The sequence below is a fragment of the Protomyctophum parallelum genome (genome assembly GCF_964188405.1).
Source record: "Protomyctophum parallelum genome assembly, chromosome: 20".
Lineage (NCBI taxonomy): Eukaryota > Metazoa > Chordata > Actinopteri > Myctophiformes > Myctophidae > Protomyctophum > Protomyctophum parallelum.
In genome coordinates, this window is record NC_139718.1 from 32,038,163 (window position 1) to 32,057,712 (window position 19,550).

The 19,550-nt window shown below is 42.3% G+C and overlaps 1 protein-coding gene across 1 annotated transcript in view; it reads left to right on the top strand.

The window, feature by feature from the left end:
- Positions 1-14,384, top strand: part of kcnh5b (potassium voltage-gated channel, subfamily H (eag-related), member 5b) — a gene marked incomplete at both ends in the record, with an annotated part of 157,157 nt that extends 142,773 nt beyond the window's left edge. Inside the window, one exon of the mRNA XM_083792342.1 lies at positions 13,164-14,384. Coding sequence (XP_083648468.1) covers positions 13,164-14,384 — 1,221 coding nt within the window. The remainder of the gene's footprint in view (positions 1-13,163) is intronic.
- Between the last annotated feature and the right edge of the window lie 5,166 nt (positions 14,385-19,550).

Below are 19,550 nucleotides of genomic sequence, written 5' to 3' on the forward strand. Positions count from 1 at the left end.
CAACAAAAACAACAACAAAACTGAAGATAAATAAATCCTATATAGCTTCCTCGATCCTCAAACATTATTTCTCTGAAGTCTGAATTAATGTCAATGAGTTGCAGTCAATGGATTGAATGCCAAACCACCAATATGGCCCTTTATTTTCCAGCTGTTCAGTAACCAGAGATGGAAGACTGGCTATAGAGGAATTTATAGGCCTACTTTTTTATTGACCAGTGTGTCCATTGAAATTGTCAGGTGAAATTAATACTCCAGATTTGACTGCACTGCAGTGCATACATATGTGACCCCTTCCAGTATTTTCACTCACAAGTCGGCTCTAATCAAACTCCACAATAGATCAAAATTGGTGGTTTTCGTTTTTAGCCACATTAACACAGTTGGAATGTTCCATCAGAAAGTCGTTTTAGTGTCATTAAGTCGTTGTACTTACATTGCAAAAATGTCTCTGTAAATAAAGATTATTTGCGTATTCTGGCGTTTAATTTGGTGGCATTGGGCTCAAAACATCTCTCATACTATGCCAAGGCACAGACTGTATAATACAGTCTGTCTGTAGATTAATCATCATTTGTTTATATAATAATATATATATATAATAATATATATAATTATATATATAATAATATATATATATATATAATCTACTACAAAGAAAAATGTATTAATTAAACTTCAAACAGGAACAGCCTGGCTTCCTCATGACACAGTATACAACAGAACACAACATTCACATTTTTACACACTTCTCAAATCTCAAATCTTTTTTATTTATTTAAGGCGTGTGATAAAAAATGAAACCTGCCGGCTTATTGTGTGAATAATTAACGTGCAGTCTTTTCGTCTCGGTGGGGGTTGAGTGTCATTTTTGTCGTTTGTATTTGTCTTGTTTATTTTTTCATGATATTTTCTTGTTGCGTAATTCCTGCTGGGGCATTCTATTGGAGGTCGGTGGCTTCCTCCTCCCCAGGCTACAGTACGTGTGCTAATGCTGTTGCCATAGGCGTTATAGAATCTGCATATTGAATCCTCTGGTGGAGCACGGGGGTGGTCTCATGGGAGGAGGGCACAGGGGTGACATCAGTCTCTGCATGATGCCATCATGGCCTGTTAGTTCAGTCATGTAGAATAGGGTAAAGTGGGTTGCTCCCTGTGGCCACAACCGTGTATGCACTGACAATATGGTGGTGGACTCAACCCCAGTACTTTTAGATAGTCCGGGTAAAATATTACTCGACTTCAAGTGAAGGTTGCTCAGTCTAACTTTGTAAGTGTTCAAATGTCAAAAGTACAAATGCACTGCACTTCTTACCGTAATCTGATGTTATTACAGTATATCCAATAACATCCAATAATAATAAGGTGAAAATTTACATAACTCCATCCTTAACAGTCTTAATAGGCTCGTTCGCCTTTTTTCGAAAAATTGAATGTGAAATTCCGGAATTCTCCCTTTAAAACCAGTTCATTGTTACAGTATTTTGTTTAAGGATGATCATTCTTATTATCAGCCCCACAGCCATACAACTGTAATACACAAATTGATACCTTCTTTAACCTTTTAAAATAGTGACTTCTTTCTTCAAAGTGACTACAAAGGACTAAATTTCTCATTCCCCATCAAATAACTTCCCAATCATACCATCCCCATTGCTTTAACACTAGGAAGTCTGAGCAGCCGTTCTGACCGAATTTGAGATTTCAATGTTTATTTTCTCAGCCCATGGAGTCCAGAGAAAGTTCCCCTTGCATGACTTTGTCTAAATATTCGATTGAAATCATCTCTGTTTTTTTCCCCATTTGAAACGTTTTGTAAATATGATTTTAGGCATATATCTCTTACTCAGTCTGACTATATCGGCCCATTCGACCGCTCTCCCCCTTTATCCCTCCACCCCCGCACCACTCGTTCACACCTCTGGAGCTGGAGACGTCATTGTTGCCTACACGCACTCACTTTTATTTTTTATTTTCTTCCCTCTCTTATGAATACATTATTATACACCCAATGAAAATGTACACTTCACGGATTATATATTTGGAATTAGGACAATCGGTAGAAAATTGGCCGAGAATAGCACAATAGCACATTAATTGTTGCCTAAATGTATACGCACTTTTCTGAAAATGGTTAATCTGCAAGCTGCCCCATTTCCTTTTCAACTTGATATGTTTCGTAGAGAGGGCATACACAAGCCAGAATTCCGTGGTTTACATGAGCAAAAAATAAGCGAGTTATGTAAAGAGGGGTGGAGGGAAAAAGGCGATTATTTGGCACAATCAATCAAATATATATTAATTACATCGCGTAGCCTATAATGTTTCCCCCTCTATATAATAGAGGGGGACAATATATAACTCTAATGTCGTATTTCGTCATGTATGTGAACTATATGCTGCTTGTAATATACTGTTGGTCAAAGTAACTAGTAGTTGGACAGGCTAAATATAATAGTAGGCTATAAGCCCGTTTTCAGCTAAATGCTTTTTGTTCTCTTTTCTCCAGGCTCATATACCCGCATCGAGATGAGCTAGCTCTGCGACAGCCGTGCTGTTTTCAATTAAATTACTTGCAGTATAATATTAATAAATACTACATCCTATATATATTGTTTGTCTGTCTAATCATTCAAATGTTTTTCTGCATGCATATTGCATAGTTTATGTAAGCCTGAATTAAAGTCTGATTACGGAGGCTTTTTCCCCGTCTCACAAACAACGAAGCCTATAAATATTGTCTGAGAAGTTGAGAATTGGTGTCATGCACATATATATGCACCACACATTCCTGCTGTTGTCACCACGCGGTAAATAATGAATACTTTGTGTTAATTCAACCATGTTTATTTTTTCTTATTGTTCACAATATCAGAAAGCATGAAAGAAAGCAAATATAAAGCGGAATAAAATCAGGGAAAACACAAATCCTACGCATTAGTTTCTGTTGCTATACTTAGAGACACTTGACACATGTCATTGTAAATGTTCCCGTACATGTACCACATTGGCCATGTATTGCGTAAATCCACATCTTGCCTTGGATGGGAAGAGTTGCTCATCGACCGTGATGTTTCCTCCAGGCACATAGCAAGATATGCAGTTATCTGTGAACTGATTCCAAATGTCCGTTATTGCAGCAAACTTGTCTGTTTCTTTGCGTGCTTCTCTGGTGTCCTTGTCGTCAAATCGCAGGTATCGCATTATGGATTTGAAACGGTCACGAGACATTGTTTCTCTCACCGTCTCATTCCCCCATGCCCCTTTCGCCCACAGTTGATTCAATGGATAACCAGATGTCGACATCGCACGAATGAAAAACACGCTGATGAATGCTTTCAGTTCAGTAACAGACAGATCCCATTCTTGATTCTGTCCATCACTGCGGGCAAACTTCACTGTGCAGTCTTTGACGTTTTCCAACATGTCGGGGTCAAACATACACAAAAAACTGCTCAACTCGTCGTGGATTCTGACTTTGGCAAAAGCAGTAGGACCTGGCCTGGCATTTCCCCTCACTGTATATGTATCTTTATTCTTTTCCCTTTTTGCTTCCTATATGATGAATTCCTGTTCTACTGGCTGGTAGCCTATGTCTTGTATAGGGCCTTGTATATCTGTTTATTTTAAGCATGCCGCCGCATTCTGTCAGAGCAGAGACATATTTATTTAAAATAATCCTGTCTCGCACGGCACAGCGGCACGCCATCACTATATATACAAATGACAGGGAGAAGGTGTAATGGTTATTACAACGCAAAAATATATACATAATAGGCTTTGATGTAAAGACATTTTAAATGATTATTGATTATTAGAAAAGGAAAATAAATCACCTGCTGCGGTACTGGCCCTTTCCAAGGTATGGAAATCCATTCAGGAAGTATTTGCTGTCCAGGTCGGCAGCAATCCAGAACTTAATTCCAACAGCATGCAGGATGCATAATTCTCAACTTCTCAATATTTGCCTATATTTTACAGAACATAACTTAACATTAAATGCAGTCTATTAGTATTGACTATGCATAGTATATAACTTATAACGTAAGCCTAAAACGAATCTATAAACGAAAAATAAAATAAAGAAAGAAAACCTGCACTCTCAATGGGCACTATTTGGTCACATTCGATCATAAAAACATTTAGGCCTACATGGGACAAGCTATATATATATATATATATCCCTATTTGTCTATTGGTATGTCTCTAAATGTTTTGATGAATTGAACAATGTGGACCCTGTTGTAAACAAGTGTAATGCTTCATTGGGTTAATATAGTATGTTTTTGAACGAATATTTGGGCCTAAGCAGTTTTTTGTGTGTGTGTGTGACCAGTGTTAGTCGACTCGGAATTGCAGCCATCCGTAGGTGCCCTTTGTGTCAGTGTGCGCCTGCCCAACCCCCCCAACCCCTGATGTGTGGCACCTATACGGATGGCTGCAATTCGAAGTGGCCTCTGTAAAACCTGAATCCCCCCCCCCCACCCCATTTCCCGAGTCGACGAGCAACACTGGTCACACACACACACAAAAAACTGCTTAGGCCCAAATATTCGTTCAAAAACATACTATATTAACCCAATGAAGCATTACACTTGTTTACAACAGGGTCCACATTGTTCAATTCATCAAAACATTTAGAGACATACCAATAGACAAATAGGGAAATATATATATATATATATATATATATATATATATATAGCTTGTCCCATGTAGGCCTAAATGTAGGCCCCCCCCCACCCCATTTCCCCTCACTGTATATGTATCTTTTCCCTTTTTGCTTCCTATATGATGAATTCCTGTTCTGTTATAGCGCATCATTATATCAAAACCAGGCCTATACTGAATGTATTACTTTTGTTTAAATCAACTGAACTAGACCAATAAAATAGTAGGCTAGTATTTATGTTTTTCGTTAATAATAATACATGCTGAGGGAATGTGCTCCGTTCATTGGCTCTATATAGGCCGTGCGAGACAGGATTATTTTAAATAAATATGTCTCTGCTCTGACAGAATGCGGCGGCATGCTTAAAATAAAAAGATATACAAGGCCCTATACAAGACATAGGCTACCAGCCAGTAGAACAGGAATTCATATAGGAAGCAAAAAGGGAAAAGAATAAAGATACATATACAGTGAGGGGAAATGCCAGGCCAGGTCCTACTGCTTTTGCCAAAGTCAGAATCCACGACGAGTTGAGCAGTTTTTTGTGTATGTTTGACCCCGACATGTTGGAAAACGTCAAAGACTGCACAGTGAAGTTTGCCCGCAGTGATGGACAGAATCAAGAATGGGATCTGTCTGTTACTGAACTGAAAGCATTCATCAGCGTGTTTTTCATTCGTGCGATGTCGACATCTGGTTATCCATTGAATCAACTGTGGGCGAAAGGGGCATGGGGGAATGAGACGGTGAGAGAAACAATGTCTCGTGACCGTTTCAAATCCATAATGCGATACCTGCGATTTGACGACAAGGACACCAGAGAAGCACGCAAAGAAACAGACAAGTTTGCTGCAATAACGGACATTTGGAATCAGTTCACAGATAACTGCATATCTTGCTATGTGCCTGGAGGAAACATCACGGTCGATGAGCAACTCTTCCCATCCAAGGCAAGATGTGGATTTACGCAATACATGGCCAATGTGGTACATGTACGGGAACATTTACAATGACATGTGTCAAGTGTCTCTAAGTATAGCAACAGAAACTAATGCGTAGGATTTGTGTTTTCCCTGATTTTATTCCGCTTTATATTTGCTTTCTTTCATGCTTTCTGATATTGTGAACAATAAGAAAAAATAAACATGGTTGAATTAACACAAAGTATTCATTATTTACCGCGTGGTGACAACAGCAGGAATGTGTGGTGCATATATATGTGCATGACACCAATTCTCAACTTCTCAGACAATATTTATAGGCTTCGTTGTTTGTGAGACGGGGAAAAAGCCTCCGTAATCAGACTTTAATTCAGGCTTACATAAACTATGCAATATGCATGCAGAAAAACATTTGAATGATTAGACAGACAAACAATATATATAGGATGTAGTATTTATTAATATTATACTGCAAGTAATTTAATTGAAAACAGCACGGCTGTCGCAGAGCTAGCTCATCTCGATGCGGGTATATGAGCCTGGAGAAAAGAGAACAAAAAGCATTTAGCTGAAAACGGGCTTATAGCCTACTATTATATTTAGCCTGTCCAACTACTAGTTACTTTGACCAACAGTATTACAAGCAGCATATAGTTCACATACATGACGAAATACGACATTAGAGTTATATATTGTCCCCCTCTATTATATAGAGGGGGAAACATTATAGGCTACGCGATGTAATTAATATATATTTGATTGATTGTGCCAAATAATCGCCTTTTTCCCTCCACCCCTCTTTACATAACTCGCTTATTTTTTGCTCATGTAAACCACGGAATTCTGGCTTGTGTATGCCCTCTCTACGAAACATATCAAGTTGAAAAGGAAATGGGGCAGCTTGCAGATTAACCATTTTCAGAAAAGTGCGTATACATTTAGGCAACAATTAATGTGCTATTGTGCTATTCTCGGCCAATTTTCTACCGATTGTCCTAATTCCAAATATATAATCCGTGAAGTGTACATTTTCATTGGGTGTATAATAATGTATTCATAAGAGAGGGAAGAAAATAAAAAATAAAAGTGAGTGCGTGTAGGCAACAATGACGTCTCCAGCTCCAGAGGTGTGAACGAGTGGTGCGGGGGTGGGGGGGATAAAGGGGGAGAGCGGTCGAATGGGCCGATATAGTCAGACTGAGTAGGAGTGATTTTTTTTCAGCCTTGCTAGTGTTAAAGTGCTGAAGGGAATTTACATGTGTAGTGTTAAAAATAAAAAATAAATTGGCCGTATGTTCATTTACATAATCTCAATCTGTATTTGTTCCAACAGAGAAAATAATGATGGTCCATCTATTTAAATCTTGCCTATTACATGTACTTCCGCCAAGAACATTTGTACCAAGAAAGGATGGCATATTTTTATAAGATTTGGTTGGGGATTGAGTGGGCCAATTTGAAGTGTAATAGCAAAGTGTGTTATCTTGAGGTGTAATTTACTTAGCCTCTCAGCAGGTCCTTTTAATAATTCAAGCCCCACAACCAAGAAATGATTATAGCCTGGTGCAAAAAGTGAAAAAGAATAAAGTAATAGAGGGTATGCACATGCATAAAGTGAGTGGCAAATTGAGTGGCAAAGTGAATTTACCCTTTTTAAAGATGGAGTCATTGGAGTGCCATGATTTTAGTTTTTTTGTTTAGTTTAGTTTTTTTCTGTTTTGTATGTGTCTATGGAGTTAACATTGCTCTAATAGACCCCCAGGTGTGGTTATAATATTCAAATATGTCTTTCCTGTGTATTTTTGATTTCTTCCTGAAAGCTAACAGCCCAATCGAAATAACATAATTTTAGTGACATCATAACCCTAACCCCTCCCACATTATCATACAACAACAACAGCTGTGCATGCAGGGCCAGGCTTAAGTTCAGGTGGGTGGTGCTATGGTGAAGAATTAAGGCATACTTAATGAACTGGTGGGTGTGGCCACATAAAAACATAATTTTAACACTTTTTGTACACTTTCTTTGGAAGAAATCTTCCTCCTAGTATAATCATAGTACCTCATGAGCATGATTTAGGGGGGGGGGGGTCAGAATCACAGTACTCCATCTTTAAAGTAGTTAAGTGTTGCAGTCGAGTGACTCGAGTCCACCTAAAATGAGTCCAAGTCAAGACCAAGTCTGAGGGGGGAAAGGACTGTAGCGCTCAGAAATACTGTACTGTATCTGTCGCACTGTACTGTAATGTAGCCTACATCATGTTTTACCTGGGGAATCAATGTTCATGGTGGGCAGACACATGAATGACAGTACACACCTGTGACCTTTCCTCCTCTACCACCATTCCACCCTGTCCGGCACGCGAGAGAAAATGTGACAAGGGCTTTGTGGTTATGTCGCTGCATTTCAGCAACAACCCCCTCACATTGGGTCACAGGTGTGTGCATAATTCAATAGGCACGATAATGGAAACACACGTCTTGCTGTGACAATAGAACACTGTCTGGTGATTGATGTTTGTGTTGTGTCTTTTTTCCCCCCCTGTCAGCCCATCCATTCACTCTTTGATCTGTGCATGGTCTCTGTTGTTTCTCTAAAGCCATGTCACATGAACTTGGTATGGGAAAGGGAGGATGTTTGTAGATTGTTCTGCTTGATTTATACTTTGTTGCGTGCCAGTGTGTGCCATTGCGTGCTGGAAATAGCCAAACTATAAGTTAAAGGGTCTCAGCACTACACCTTCTGAGCTTGTAGATTTGCTATTAAATCAAGCCTTACAGTTCATTATGCTCATTTGTTAGAGCAAACGATTGTTGTGTGTAAGTCAGTCTTTACGCTAATTAGCATGCTATTATAGACAGTAGCACAACCATTTAAAATGGGAAGAGTAATTATCATCGCCCTAGATTAAAGTCAACACTTATTGTGTTTGTACTGTAGGCTATTCAGCTAACAATGACACCAGGGAATTTTGCTTTAATTTCATACAGTAAATGAATGACCAAAAACAACCCCACACTAATAATGTTCGGAAATGCTAATCCCCACAAAACACACATTTGTATGTTACCCAGATCAAGGGGCTGATACAAGGGTATTCAAATACTAGGGTATTTTGTATGTGTTCATGTGTTTTGGCAGCCAACCTGTTGTTGAATTTCAGTTTTGATTATTGTACAGACAGAAGGCTGGAATAATTGGGCCATCACAAATTAGGCCAAGTAAGTAATATCAGTCAGGCTACTCAACTCTGTGCCACGCTGTCCATGCCAACTGTTGTCTCCGTGCCAAACCTTTTTCTCCTGCACGACACTTTTTCAAAAGCCCATTTTACTGACTTGGACCAGAACTCAGGAAGACTATTCAGAATTGTATAAGTCTCAGCTAAATGGAGTCTTTTTCTTGGCTCCAAAATGATCTAAACTACATTCTATTGATCTATCTCTCCTTCTTTATTTCTCCTAGGTCTCTCTCTCTCCATCTTTATTTTTATTACCCTTTCCTTACCTTGCTCCTGTTTCTTCCAACTCATCTGCAGAGACTTAATATTTTAGAACATGACATAACAGAGCATGACATGATGGAGCTTAAAATGGCACATGACTTAACAAAACACAACATAGCATGACATGATCATGACAACATAACATGACAGAGCTTAATGTGATGTAGCATAAAGGTCTTTACATGGGGACCGCATGTAATTCCGATGGAGCATTATTCCACCCACATGCGCTGCTCCCGTACGGTTATGGTTAGGTTAGGGTCTGAGGTGGGTTGTCGTTTGTCGGACCAATGACTAGTCTGAACTACGTACTGCACCCCTTAACATACCCCGGTGAGAATTTTGTATCAAATCTATTCATATAGTTGATGCCTCATTAATATACGCTGATGCCTTTATCAGTGGTGAAAATTCTACTTTTGCCTCATAAAAGTAGCATTTTGTGTGGACGTACGACGTAGTCGTGACACAAACAGTTTGTATAGTATACACTACACAGTACACGCAGTATATTTTAGAGAATTCATCGCTCACAAAATAAATCCCCAGTGTGCAAAAACCTCAACACTTGGTTGCATAGGGGACATTGTTGTTGTTGGTCATAAATAGTCAGTGAGGAAGAATGGCAATGCCGTTATCACAATGACAACTTATGAGAGGGATCGTAGGGCAAGATTTGACTTGGCCTGTGGATGCCACTGCAGATGTACACTGTTTTACCATATTATAACCTGCCTGGCATATACCCACATATTACAACGCCCCAGAGACTACACTTGGCCTGGGGATGCCACTGCAGATGTACACTGTTTTATTATAACCTGCCTGGCATATACCCACATATGACAACGCCCCAGAGACAACACGTAGCCTGTGGATGCCATTGCAGATGTACACTGTTTTACCATATTATGTTAAGTGAGGGGTCTAAAGGCCCTTAGTGACCAAAAGCCACTGAAACGTAAATGACAGAGTGTAATGTTTTAATATTTAATCCGACTAATAAAAAAAGGCTTTAGCAATTCCTCACCACTGATGCTTCACCTCCTTTTGTAGTCTGGCAAAGAGTTGAAAGTTTAATTGTGAAAAAAATACCATAAAATGACTGCGCCAATGCACAAAGGATAAGAGATTTTAATTACTGGCTCACCCATTCTGCCTCTAGCCTGGCAGCCAAGTCTGGCAGAACAGAGCAGAGCAGAGGGTGAGGAGGAGAGATGGCTGAGCCTGACACACACTCTCCGTTGAGCTCCTCCTAGAATTCAGAACAAAAAGGAGGTGACATGGCTTGCCATGGAACACAGACCTCTGTCTCACAGTGGAGAAGGATGGAGGAATGAATGGATGGATATACTGTAGGTCACCGTTTCCGAAACAGTGGGTTGGCACCCATTTGAGGGTCATGGACCAATTCTTATGGGTCACGACTAGAGTAAAAATCCCATATACTGTACATATACGCAAAAAATCTATAAGAATTTTAAACAAACTACTGTTATATAAGTGAAGATAGTGTGCAGGACCTCCTTTTTTTTCATTATTCGCACTGCTGCCTGCTCCGACACGCCTGTCCCTGTAGGTGTGCAAAAGGACTACTTTCTAAATAGCCGATCTACAAGCTTCCAAACTCAGCACAAAATGATGCGTGTGTTGTAGATCTGCTATTTTCACTAGTTTGGGGCCCGGGCAAACATCTAATCTCTCTCTTGAGTATCGACCTGAAAAGCTTGGGAACGACTGATATAGGTAGATACATATGGGTGGGGAGATGGATGGATTGATGATGGCTAAATCAACTGATCTATGGAGATGGGGGGATGACTTGGTTGGAGGGAGAGGAAGGGATAAAAGGGTGGATAGCTGGAAACAGGTGGGTAAGAAGTAAGGAGACAATGGTGTATAGATTTAGCGAGGGAGGGAGGGAGGAGGTATGTCAGGAGGCACAGGTGGATGGATGAGGCGGAGATTATCCAGTGGGTGGGTGGATGGATGGATGAATAGACAAACTGTGAAATGACTCCCTCAAACACTAATTCCAAAAATAACAACAACCCACACCTGACTTGTCAGCTTTGAGCTTTCCCCAGAGAACATTATAATTTGACTAAGAATAACACATTCCTGGCTGGCTATGCTGGCTGGATGGGACGTCTGTCATTCCCAATGTAATTAGTGTGTCAGAGGAGCCAGGGGAGCAGTGCACAGCACCAGACTCAGGTTGAGTAATAGGTTGATCATTTAGCACCTATAGTGCTCCGTGGGAATCAGCTGCATTTGGCAGCATTTGATTGGTAGTGAAGCGATGAAGATGACATGATGACATAATTAGAAACATTTGAGACAGATTCTCATGGAGCCAGATTTACATGACAGTAAAACCTAAAACGTGACGCGGTTTCTTTTTTTCTTGGAAAATGTTGTTGCCCATGGCAACAAAAGCAAGAGAAGAGATTATTATTATTATTATTATTATTATTATTATTATTATTATCATCATATCATATTTAAATGATGATTCAAGTGTTCTGATAACATGTTGGCTGTTGCCTTTTTTCAAAATCTTTTTATTCAGGTGTTTGTAACAGTAGCCCAGGGGCAAGTATTAAACAGACATAAAATATACAAATAAAACTCAATCCCCTATCCCACCCTCCCCCCACCCACAATCCCAAGGATAGTGGGTGACAGTCTGGAGGAAATACAAATAATAAATAAATATATCTATATACACATACACAGAAATACATGCATACATAATTACAAAGAAATAAATAAAATAAAATAAAAAGCAGATTTTTCATAGCAGAGCAGATTTGGTTTGTGTTGTGATTTGGCGTTGGCCGAGGCATAGGCACGGTGCACTATGCAGTTTGTGTTGTGGTAGAATGTCATAAACGGGCCCCAGGTCTTGTAAAACTTTTTCTCAGAGCCGGCAATTGAAAACCTTAACATCTCCAACTCGAGACAGGACATTATATCACGAAGCCACTGACGGAGCATGGGCGGGGCAGCATCCTTCCATTTGAGCAGAATGGCACGCCTAGCAAGCAATAAGGCAAAGTCGACCATACGACACTCTATGCGTGTTAGAGGAAGGTCATCCCTTCCACAGGGCCAAGGAGAGCCATTAAGGGTCTGGGTCTAGATTTTGATGTAGAATGTTGGATAGAGTATTGAACACATTCCCCCAAAATGGTTGTAATTTCGGACACAGTTACGTCAGGATAGATACTAGCCAGTTTAGCCTTAGACATATGAGCTCTATGGACTATTTTAAACTGCACTAAGCAATGTCGTGCACAAAGAGAGGACTTGTGTATAGAAGAAAAAATAGAATCCCATACTTCATCAGACAGTGTGAGCCCCAGATCTTGTTCCCAGTCAGCCTTTATCTTATCTAAGGGCGCTGGCCTCGAATTTGAAATGATATCATATAATCGTTGGGTCAAAAGACAGAAATGCGGCCCAGGCCGTAGCGTAACGGTCTGGGCACCGGACTGGTGATCCAGTCGCGGTGTGCCGCGGGTTCGACTCCCGGACCCGACACGGCCTTTACCGCATGTCATCCCCCCATCTCTCTCCCGTTTCCTGTCAGCCTACTTTCTATCCCTTAAAAAATCTATAAAAAGGCGTAAGCCGCAAAAAAATATCTTAAAAAAAAAAGAAGACAGAAATGCATCAATAGGGTTAGCATTAGGCTTATTAGGGAAGCCAGGTAGTATAGAGGCTGCCTCTTTTAATTAAATAAAGGCTTTTCTCTTTTTAACTTTGAGTGCCCGGTTCGTCTCGCTTTTTCTATATGCCTTGAACCCGTTTGATACGTGTGAGCACCTTTTTGCCATTGTCACTTTTTTATATCTCCGGTGAGCACCTGGTTATTCCTGATTGTTCTGATAAGTGATTGGTTTTGTGTGTGTGTGTGTGTGTGTGTGTGTGTGTGTGTGTGTGTGTGTGTGTGTGTGTGTGTGTGTGTGTGTGTGTGTGTGTGTGTGTGCGTGTGCGTGTGCGTGCGTGCTGCTCACGCATGTGTTTGTGTCTTCCCAGATAATTTTCCGCAAGATCAGCGACGTGAAGAAGGAGGAAGAGGAGCGCCAGCGCGCAAAGAACGAGGTGCAGCTGACCATCCCCCAGGACCACCCGGTCCGCAAGCTCTTCCAGAAGTTCAAACAACAGAAGGAGCTCCGCAGCCAGGGCTCCGCCGTCGCCACCTCCTCCCTCACCTCCACCGCTATCTCCTCCACCCAGCTGGACCTGGAGAAGAACCAGCTGCAGTTCCACCACCACCACCAGCACCTCCACCCTCACAGCCTGCAGCTGGGCCACTCCAGCCTGCAGCACTCGCTGCCTCTGAGCCTCAGCAGGTCTCACTCCGGCTCCCTGCAGAACGGCGCTCCGCCCAGCAGCAGCGTGCTGACGGTGTCCCAGGTGACGCCCATGCCGGCCTACGCCCGGGTGAGCGAGCCTCTGCCAACCGTCAAGCAGAACAACTGTGACATCATGGAGCTCCAGCCGAGCTCCACCCACGGGGTTGGAGGAGGAGGCGGCGAGCAGCAACCTCCGCTCACCCCGAGGCTCAAGGTCGGGGGAAGCCCCAAGCTGGTCAAGCCTCCGGCCAAAGCAGGCGGATGGATGCGTCTGAAAAACAACATGGCGCCCGCCAACACGGTAACGGCCTCCATGGCGGAAGTTCACAGAGAGGGTCTGAACAATAACAATGTCATCAAGGCCGTCTCCGTGGAGATACTCTCTGAGGAGGGCAAAGGTCAGGAAGGGCGCGGGGACATAGAGGAGGGGGGTGTGCCCGGGACCAACCCGCTCCGCAAGACGGACTCTTGCGACAGCGGAATCACCAAGAGTGAACTGCGCATCGACCGGGCGGGGGAGGCTCGCACCCCGGTCGCTGTCACCCCTCTCCTCCACAGCCCCCTCCTCCCGGGAGTGGGTGGAGGAGGTGGCGTAGGAGGAGGAGCGGGGTCCCCTTCCTTCTGCCCCATCCCAGAGCAGGCGCTACAAGCCACGCTCAATGAAACGCGTCTGGAGCTCCGAGAGGACATCCAGAGCCTTGGGGGCAGACTGGGGGCCCTGGAGAGCCAGGTGGCCGAGATTATTAAGCTGCTGTCAGACAGGAGGAGGCCTTCCATGGGGGGTCCCCCTGTCAGCTCGGCCTCCCTCTCTACCACGCCCAAAACCAAAATCAAACGTCAGGACATTTTCACCGTCTCTAGGCCTGTGTCCCCGGACTATGAGAAAGAAGAGGGGCTCTGAGTGTGGACTCTGCCAGTGGTGTAGGGGTGTATAGTCAGCCTACTGCCATACTCTATAGCACATTGTACTACACCTGCTATGACTACTACTACTCCTACTATTGTACAACATCTACTGACAGTGGCAGTTAGGCTGATACAGTATATTGGGATATTCTACATAGAAAGACATGGGCATTCTCTATACATACAGAACTACACCACTGGTCTCAACACCTCCCTCCAAACTTACAGATATATTAAACATTTGCACACAAACGTTTATCTTCAGGTCATATGAACTTTCTCTATGACTCGAACTGTGTTTCTTTTGTTTGGTTTTTGTTTGATTGTACATATCTCTTTATGCATGTCCAGCTGGATTCTGGCCTGCCAAAGAAACTATGATTCAACATACTTATTGCCTGTATATTATGCAGTTGACTGCATGCATACTCGTTTAAAGAGAATTTTAGATTTTATTGAGCTACACTGTATATACAAATATTTTTCATTGACGATTTATTACGTGGACATTCAGGGTTTGCATACTGGTAGCACTATACACGCTGAAATATGAATAATAAGGGTTTACTGCAACGAAAAGAGGGTGGCGCATGGATTCATTTCGCAAATGGAAGAGAAATCAAAAGGGTTTGAGGTTTGTGTTATTTGTCTTTTTGCCTGTGAGATCGAATACAAGTTTGACCTTCCTCTAACGTCGTCCACTTCAGAAGAACACAGATTCCCATACAATGATTTTTGCATACACTTTACACACAAAATGAAAATGTATAGTTCGGTTCAAAAGCTTTTTATATATTAGAGCTTGGTTTGTGGCGTGCTACAATGATTTATATTTTTGATTACCGCAGGACACCCTCTTGCCGCACTGTCTTGACGTCCCCAGTAAACCTTGTGATATCTTATTTTGTTAGATCTAACCCTTCCTTGTGTCTATGCATCACTTGGCTTCGCCATTAGAATATTCTTGAATATATCGTACCTTTGTATCATTTTCATGGAAGGAAAGATGGACCTACTGTAGTTGTTCTGCATAAGTCAGGGATGGCAAAGAATGCACTTTGGATATAGCAGGGATGACATGACGGCTATATGGTTGAGCATGAGTCCCTTAGGGCTCATGTATCTTCTGTTTTGTTTGTGTTATTGTGGGGAAAGCTTTTATTGCTGTGAGCTTGACCATCTGCTATTTTCTGCAAAGTTTTTCCCACAATACGGATGCTGGGGTGGTGGTTAAGAGTTTAGCTCACTTGCAGGGCACGGTGTCGCAGTCGGTAGCGCTGTCGCCTCCCGCTGGGGGATCTGGGAGTGTGTTCTCTCCTCTGTGTCACCAGTGCCCATACTCTGGGTGGTGTGGGCATGAATTTTCATGTTCTCTCCCCTAGGGTACGTAGGGGAACATACAGTAATCCTGGTCTCTTAACTGCCCACCCCAGGCCTGCCAGGGCGCCTGATGGAGGTGAAAGGATCTGGTGTCCCTGGTTGGACGCACTACATCCAACCAGGGAAACTCCTCCGTCACGTGAAAAGAAGCGGCTTGGACTCCTCATGCATTGAAGGAAGCACAAGGTCAGTCTCTTCGCTCCCCCGAGGTTTGGCAAAGGAAGTGTAGCGCCCAGGATTACATTAGATAATTGACACTGGGTGAAAATAGGGGTTGCAAAATTTTTAAACAAAAAAAAATAGTTTAGCTCACTTGAAGGTCCACCCAACACGGTGACTCATAATCCCATGACCCCTGCTGCTGCTGCTGCTGCAGTGCATGGCGGGCATCACCAGCGAGCAAAACGCACCTCCCTTATTAGCTCTAGTTCGCAGTATCGAAAGCCGCCTCACTGCGAGAAGCTCGCGTAATAAAATATTTAATACTGTACTTTTCTGAAATAAACTTTCTAAATCTGCATGCAAAGGAGTAGTTTTATGCTCTGCAGTGCCGTACGCGTGTGCGTTAATTTGTGCCTCTGCGTGTGCAGGTGCGAGCACAAAATGGAGGCGCCAACCGTGTACACACACACGCACCCCATCTCATGATGTCAGCCTACGGGCTCAGGGGACTTCTTTTAACAAAGTAGTCAGTGGGTTTGACAGAACAAGTCAAACCAAAACTAGGCTTCAAACCTTGTGTGGTGCAGTTACCCTTCTCCATCTCTCCTTATCTATCACTCTCTCTTCTCTATCTCTCTCTATATATATACATTTCCTTTTTTTCCCTCCCAAAGCCTGCCATACACGCATGCACGCACCCACACACGCGCGCGCACACACATACCTCGATGATGAAAGTCTGTCACAGGGCCCTGTTCGATACACAGCCAAGCAGGAAATCATGGAAATCCTCAAGTGATTTAGTGGTTATATTTAGGATATTTTATTGGATCACGTATGGTGCAGTGCATGCTCTAGAGTCTACTCTAGACACTCCAGCAAGAGACATGACGTAATAAAGGATCACAGGCTGGACATGATTCCAATTACATGGTTTAGATGCACAAACCCGGTGGGGGGGGGGGGTTCTACAGAAAGGGGGGAAACAGCTAGCAGGGTAAACACTTGTCTGGTTTCTTCTTTATTAGATTGTAAAGGGTGACAGCTAGGGGATGTGCTAGGGAGAGAACAGCAGACATCAAAATAAAAGTCACATGCCGTTTAAACTCCCTGCATGATCATGCTCTTTTCCACTTGGAAAGGGCCATCCACACCAGGTATGATATTTGTCCACACCGCTGAACGATAATGTTGTGTAAACATGTCGAGCATGACGCCTTGTAAATTCAGATGGACTGCCGTCAGTGTTTCTACAGATTGTCGTTACGGTTGTGTGCTCCATCCACTTGAGTTAAACGATAGTTATTGTTATAATTCTCGTTCTTGGTGTGGACCTACCCTTAACTCTCCTAAATATGTTTCTTTAAATCTTGATTAACCTGTCTATGTGTTGGTCATGTTTTACACATCTGTTTGCCGTCAACGAACTGTAAAATGGTGAGAGCTAGTAAACGTATGATGCTTCCTTAATGCCTGCAACAAACCGACTGCTTGGTAGCATTGCATAGCTGTACTGTAGGCTACTGTAAGAACCCTGGGTGTACCCAGGTGGTGTGTGTCTCTCTATATGCCTTAGAATGCCCCACAAGCCACACCTTCCCTGCATGCCTCGAATGCATGACTGAAGGAAATCTACTTTGTAAACTTTGAGACAAAAATGCAACTTTGTATGAAATGACAAAGAGCTGCCACAGCATATTGTAGCATATGAAAGAGAGCAGGCTTCTGCGGCTATCGCTGTGGTGCTAATGAGAAACAGACACAATGCTGTACACAAATTAATTCACAGGGACTTATTTGATGGCTGCAGCTGCCACCATGCATAATATGATTTAATATCTCAATTTTACTCTCATGACACTTTCCTACTGTAGTTATGAAAATATTGAATAACTTAAAGCTATGCAATGTGATGTTTTGTGTGTGTGTGTGTGTGTGTGTGTGTGTGTGTGTACTGTATATCGTAACAGAAAAGAATCCCGCACACTTCAATTTGAATGCAAGAAAATATATCTCCCATGAAAGTATTTTCTTGCATTTGAAGAGTGTGCAGGAGTTATTTTTATTGGTCTTTTACTACACACCTGTCTCCTTTGTAGGTGTGCAAAATACTTTAATTTAATTCTTTACATAGTGTATGGGGTTTGTTCCAAAATGAGAACCACCATTACAAAGCTCTTGCAGAATGTGAGACCAAGACCAAGTAAACACTAACAACCGAGCCTGCATTATTATGGAGAATAATGAATAGGCCTATCAGGGAATATTATTGTTCCCCGAAAAGATATGCATACAAACATTATTCGGAATCAAACCTCATACAATTTTATCACATTGTAGGCCACTGTCCAGTGCACATAAGCAGTTATATTAACACACACACACACACACACACACACACACACACACACACACACACACACACACACACACACACACACACAGTGCAGTACTCAGTACCACGCCACCTCTTAAAAGATGTCAGCATAACAGATCATGAATAAAGATTATTCTGCACACGTGGAATTATGTTTATACATCACCAATGCACCATTAATATAACATCTGCTCTCAGTTATTCATTAAAGTTAGCCTGCTGCATAGTTGAAATTTGAAGAGACACCAATTTCCCCCCAACATTTTGTTCCATAATGTGGCCTAAGGAATGTGTACACACACACACACACGCACACACACATTCTCTACTGTGAAACTTAGAGAATCGAGTTCCTACAACACTTCAGAGCGTGCATGTACTGCGCAACGCACGCGCACGTGTGCATGTACCACGTGTGCACACACACAGGGAGGTTGGGTCCACCTCCTGAATGTAGAACACCTCTCCCCACCTTCCCACATCGCCTGCTCTGCCCCTTTCTCATTAGATGATGGTGGGAATGTTTTCCTTTCTCTCCTTTTGTTACTTGATCTTTCCCCTCATCTCTTTATGAGTGTGGCACATCGTCCCTCTCTGTATCCATCTCTCTTCCCTTTCCTCCACTCTCAGGGGGATGCTCTTTCTTTCTTTGACTTGCGTTCTCCCCCATGTCTTAGGTTTATCTCATCGTTTGTAGGAGGCAATATCCTGATTGCTAATAATCTAACTCTCCGAGTAAAGATAACACGCAAGATTTTGCAGTGTATTGTCTCTGTGTTCTTTTTTTTTTCTTGGGCAGAAGTCACTCTCTCTCTCTCTCCTCTCTAAAATCTCTCTACTTTTCCTCTCAGAGAAACACTCCTGCATACTCTGCGATGGTCTCATCAGCATGCTAATGTACAGTTTGCTGTTGTGCTGACTCACTCTGTCTGACTGGCTCACCAATTGCAACTGGCTGACTACGAGCTGATTAGTAGAATGCCCTATAGTCACTAGTCAATTAACTGACTGATTTATGAATGGTTGACTGACTTCCTGATTTACCCCTCCCCCCTCCCACATTTTTTTATCGGAAGGAATGTGACTACATCGAAAATGTTCCATGCAGTCAAGGCTTCACTGTGTGAATAATTGATATGAAAAAAATATTTTAAGCCCTATATACTGCTGTATGACCAATAGCTAAATTGGGTGACAGTCTACAAAATAGCAGGTCTACAAGGTGTTAGCTTGTAGATCAGC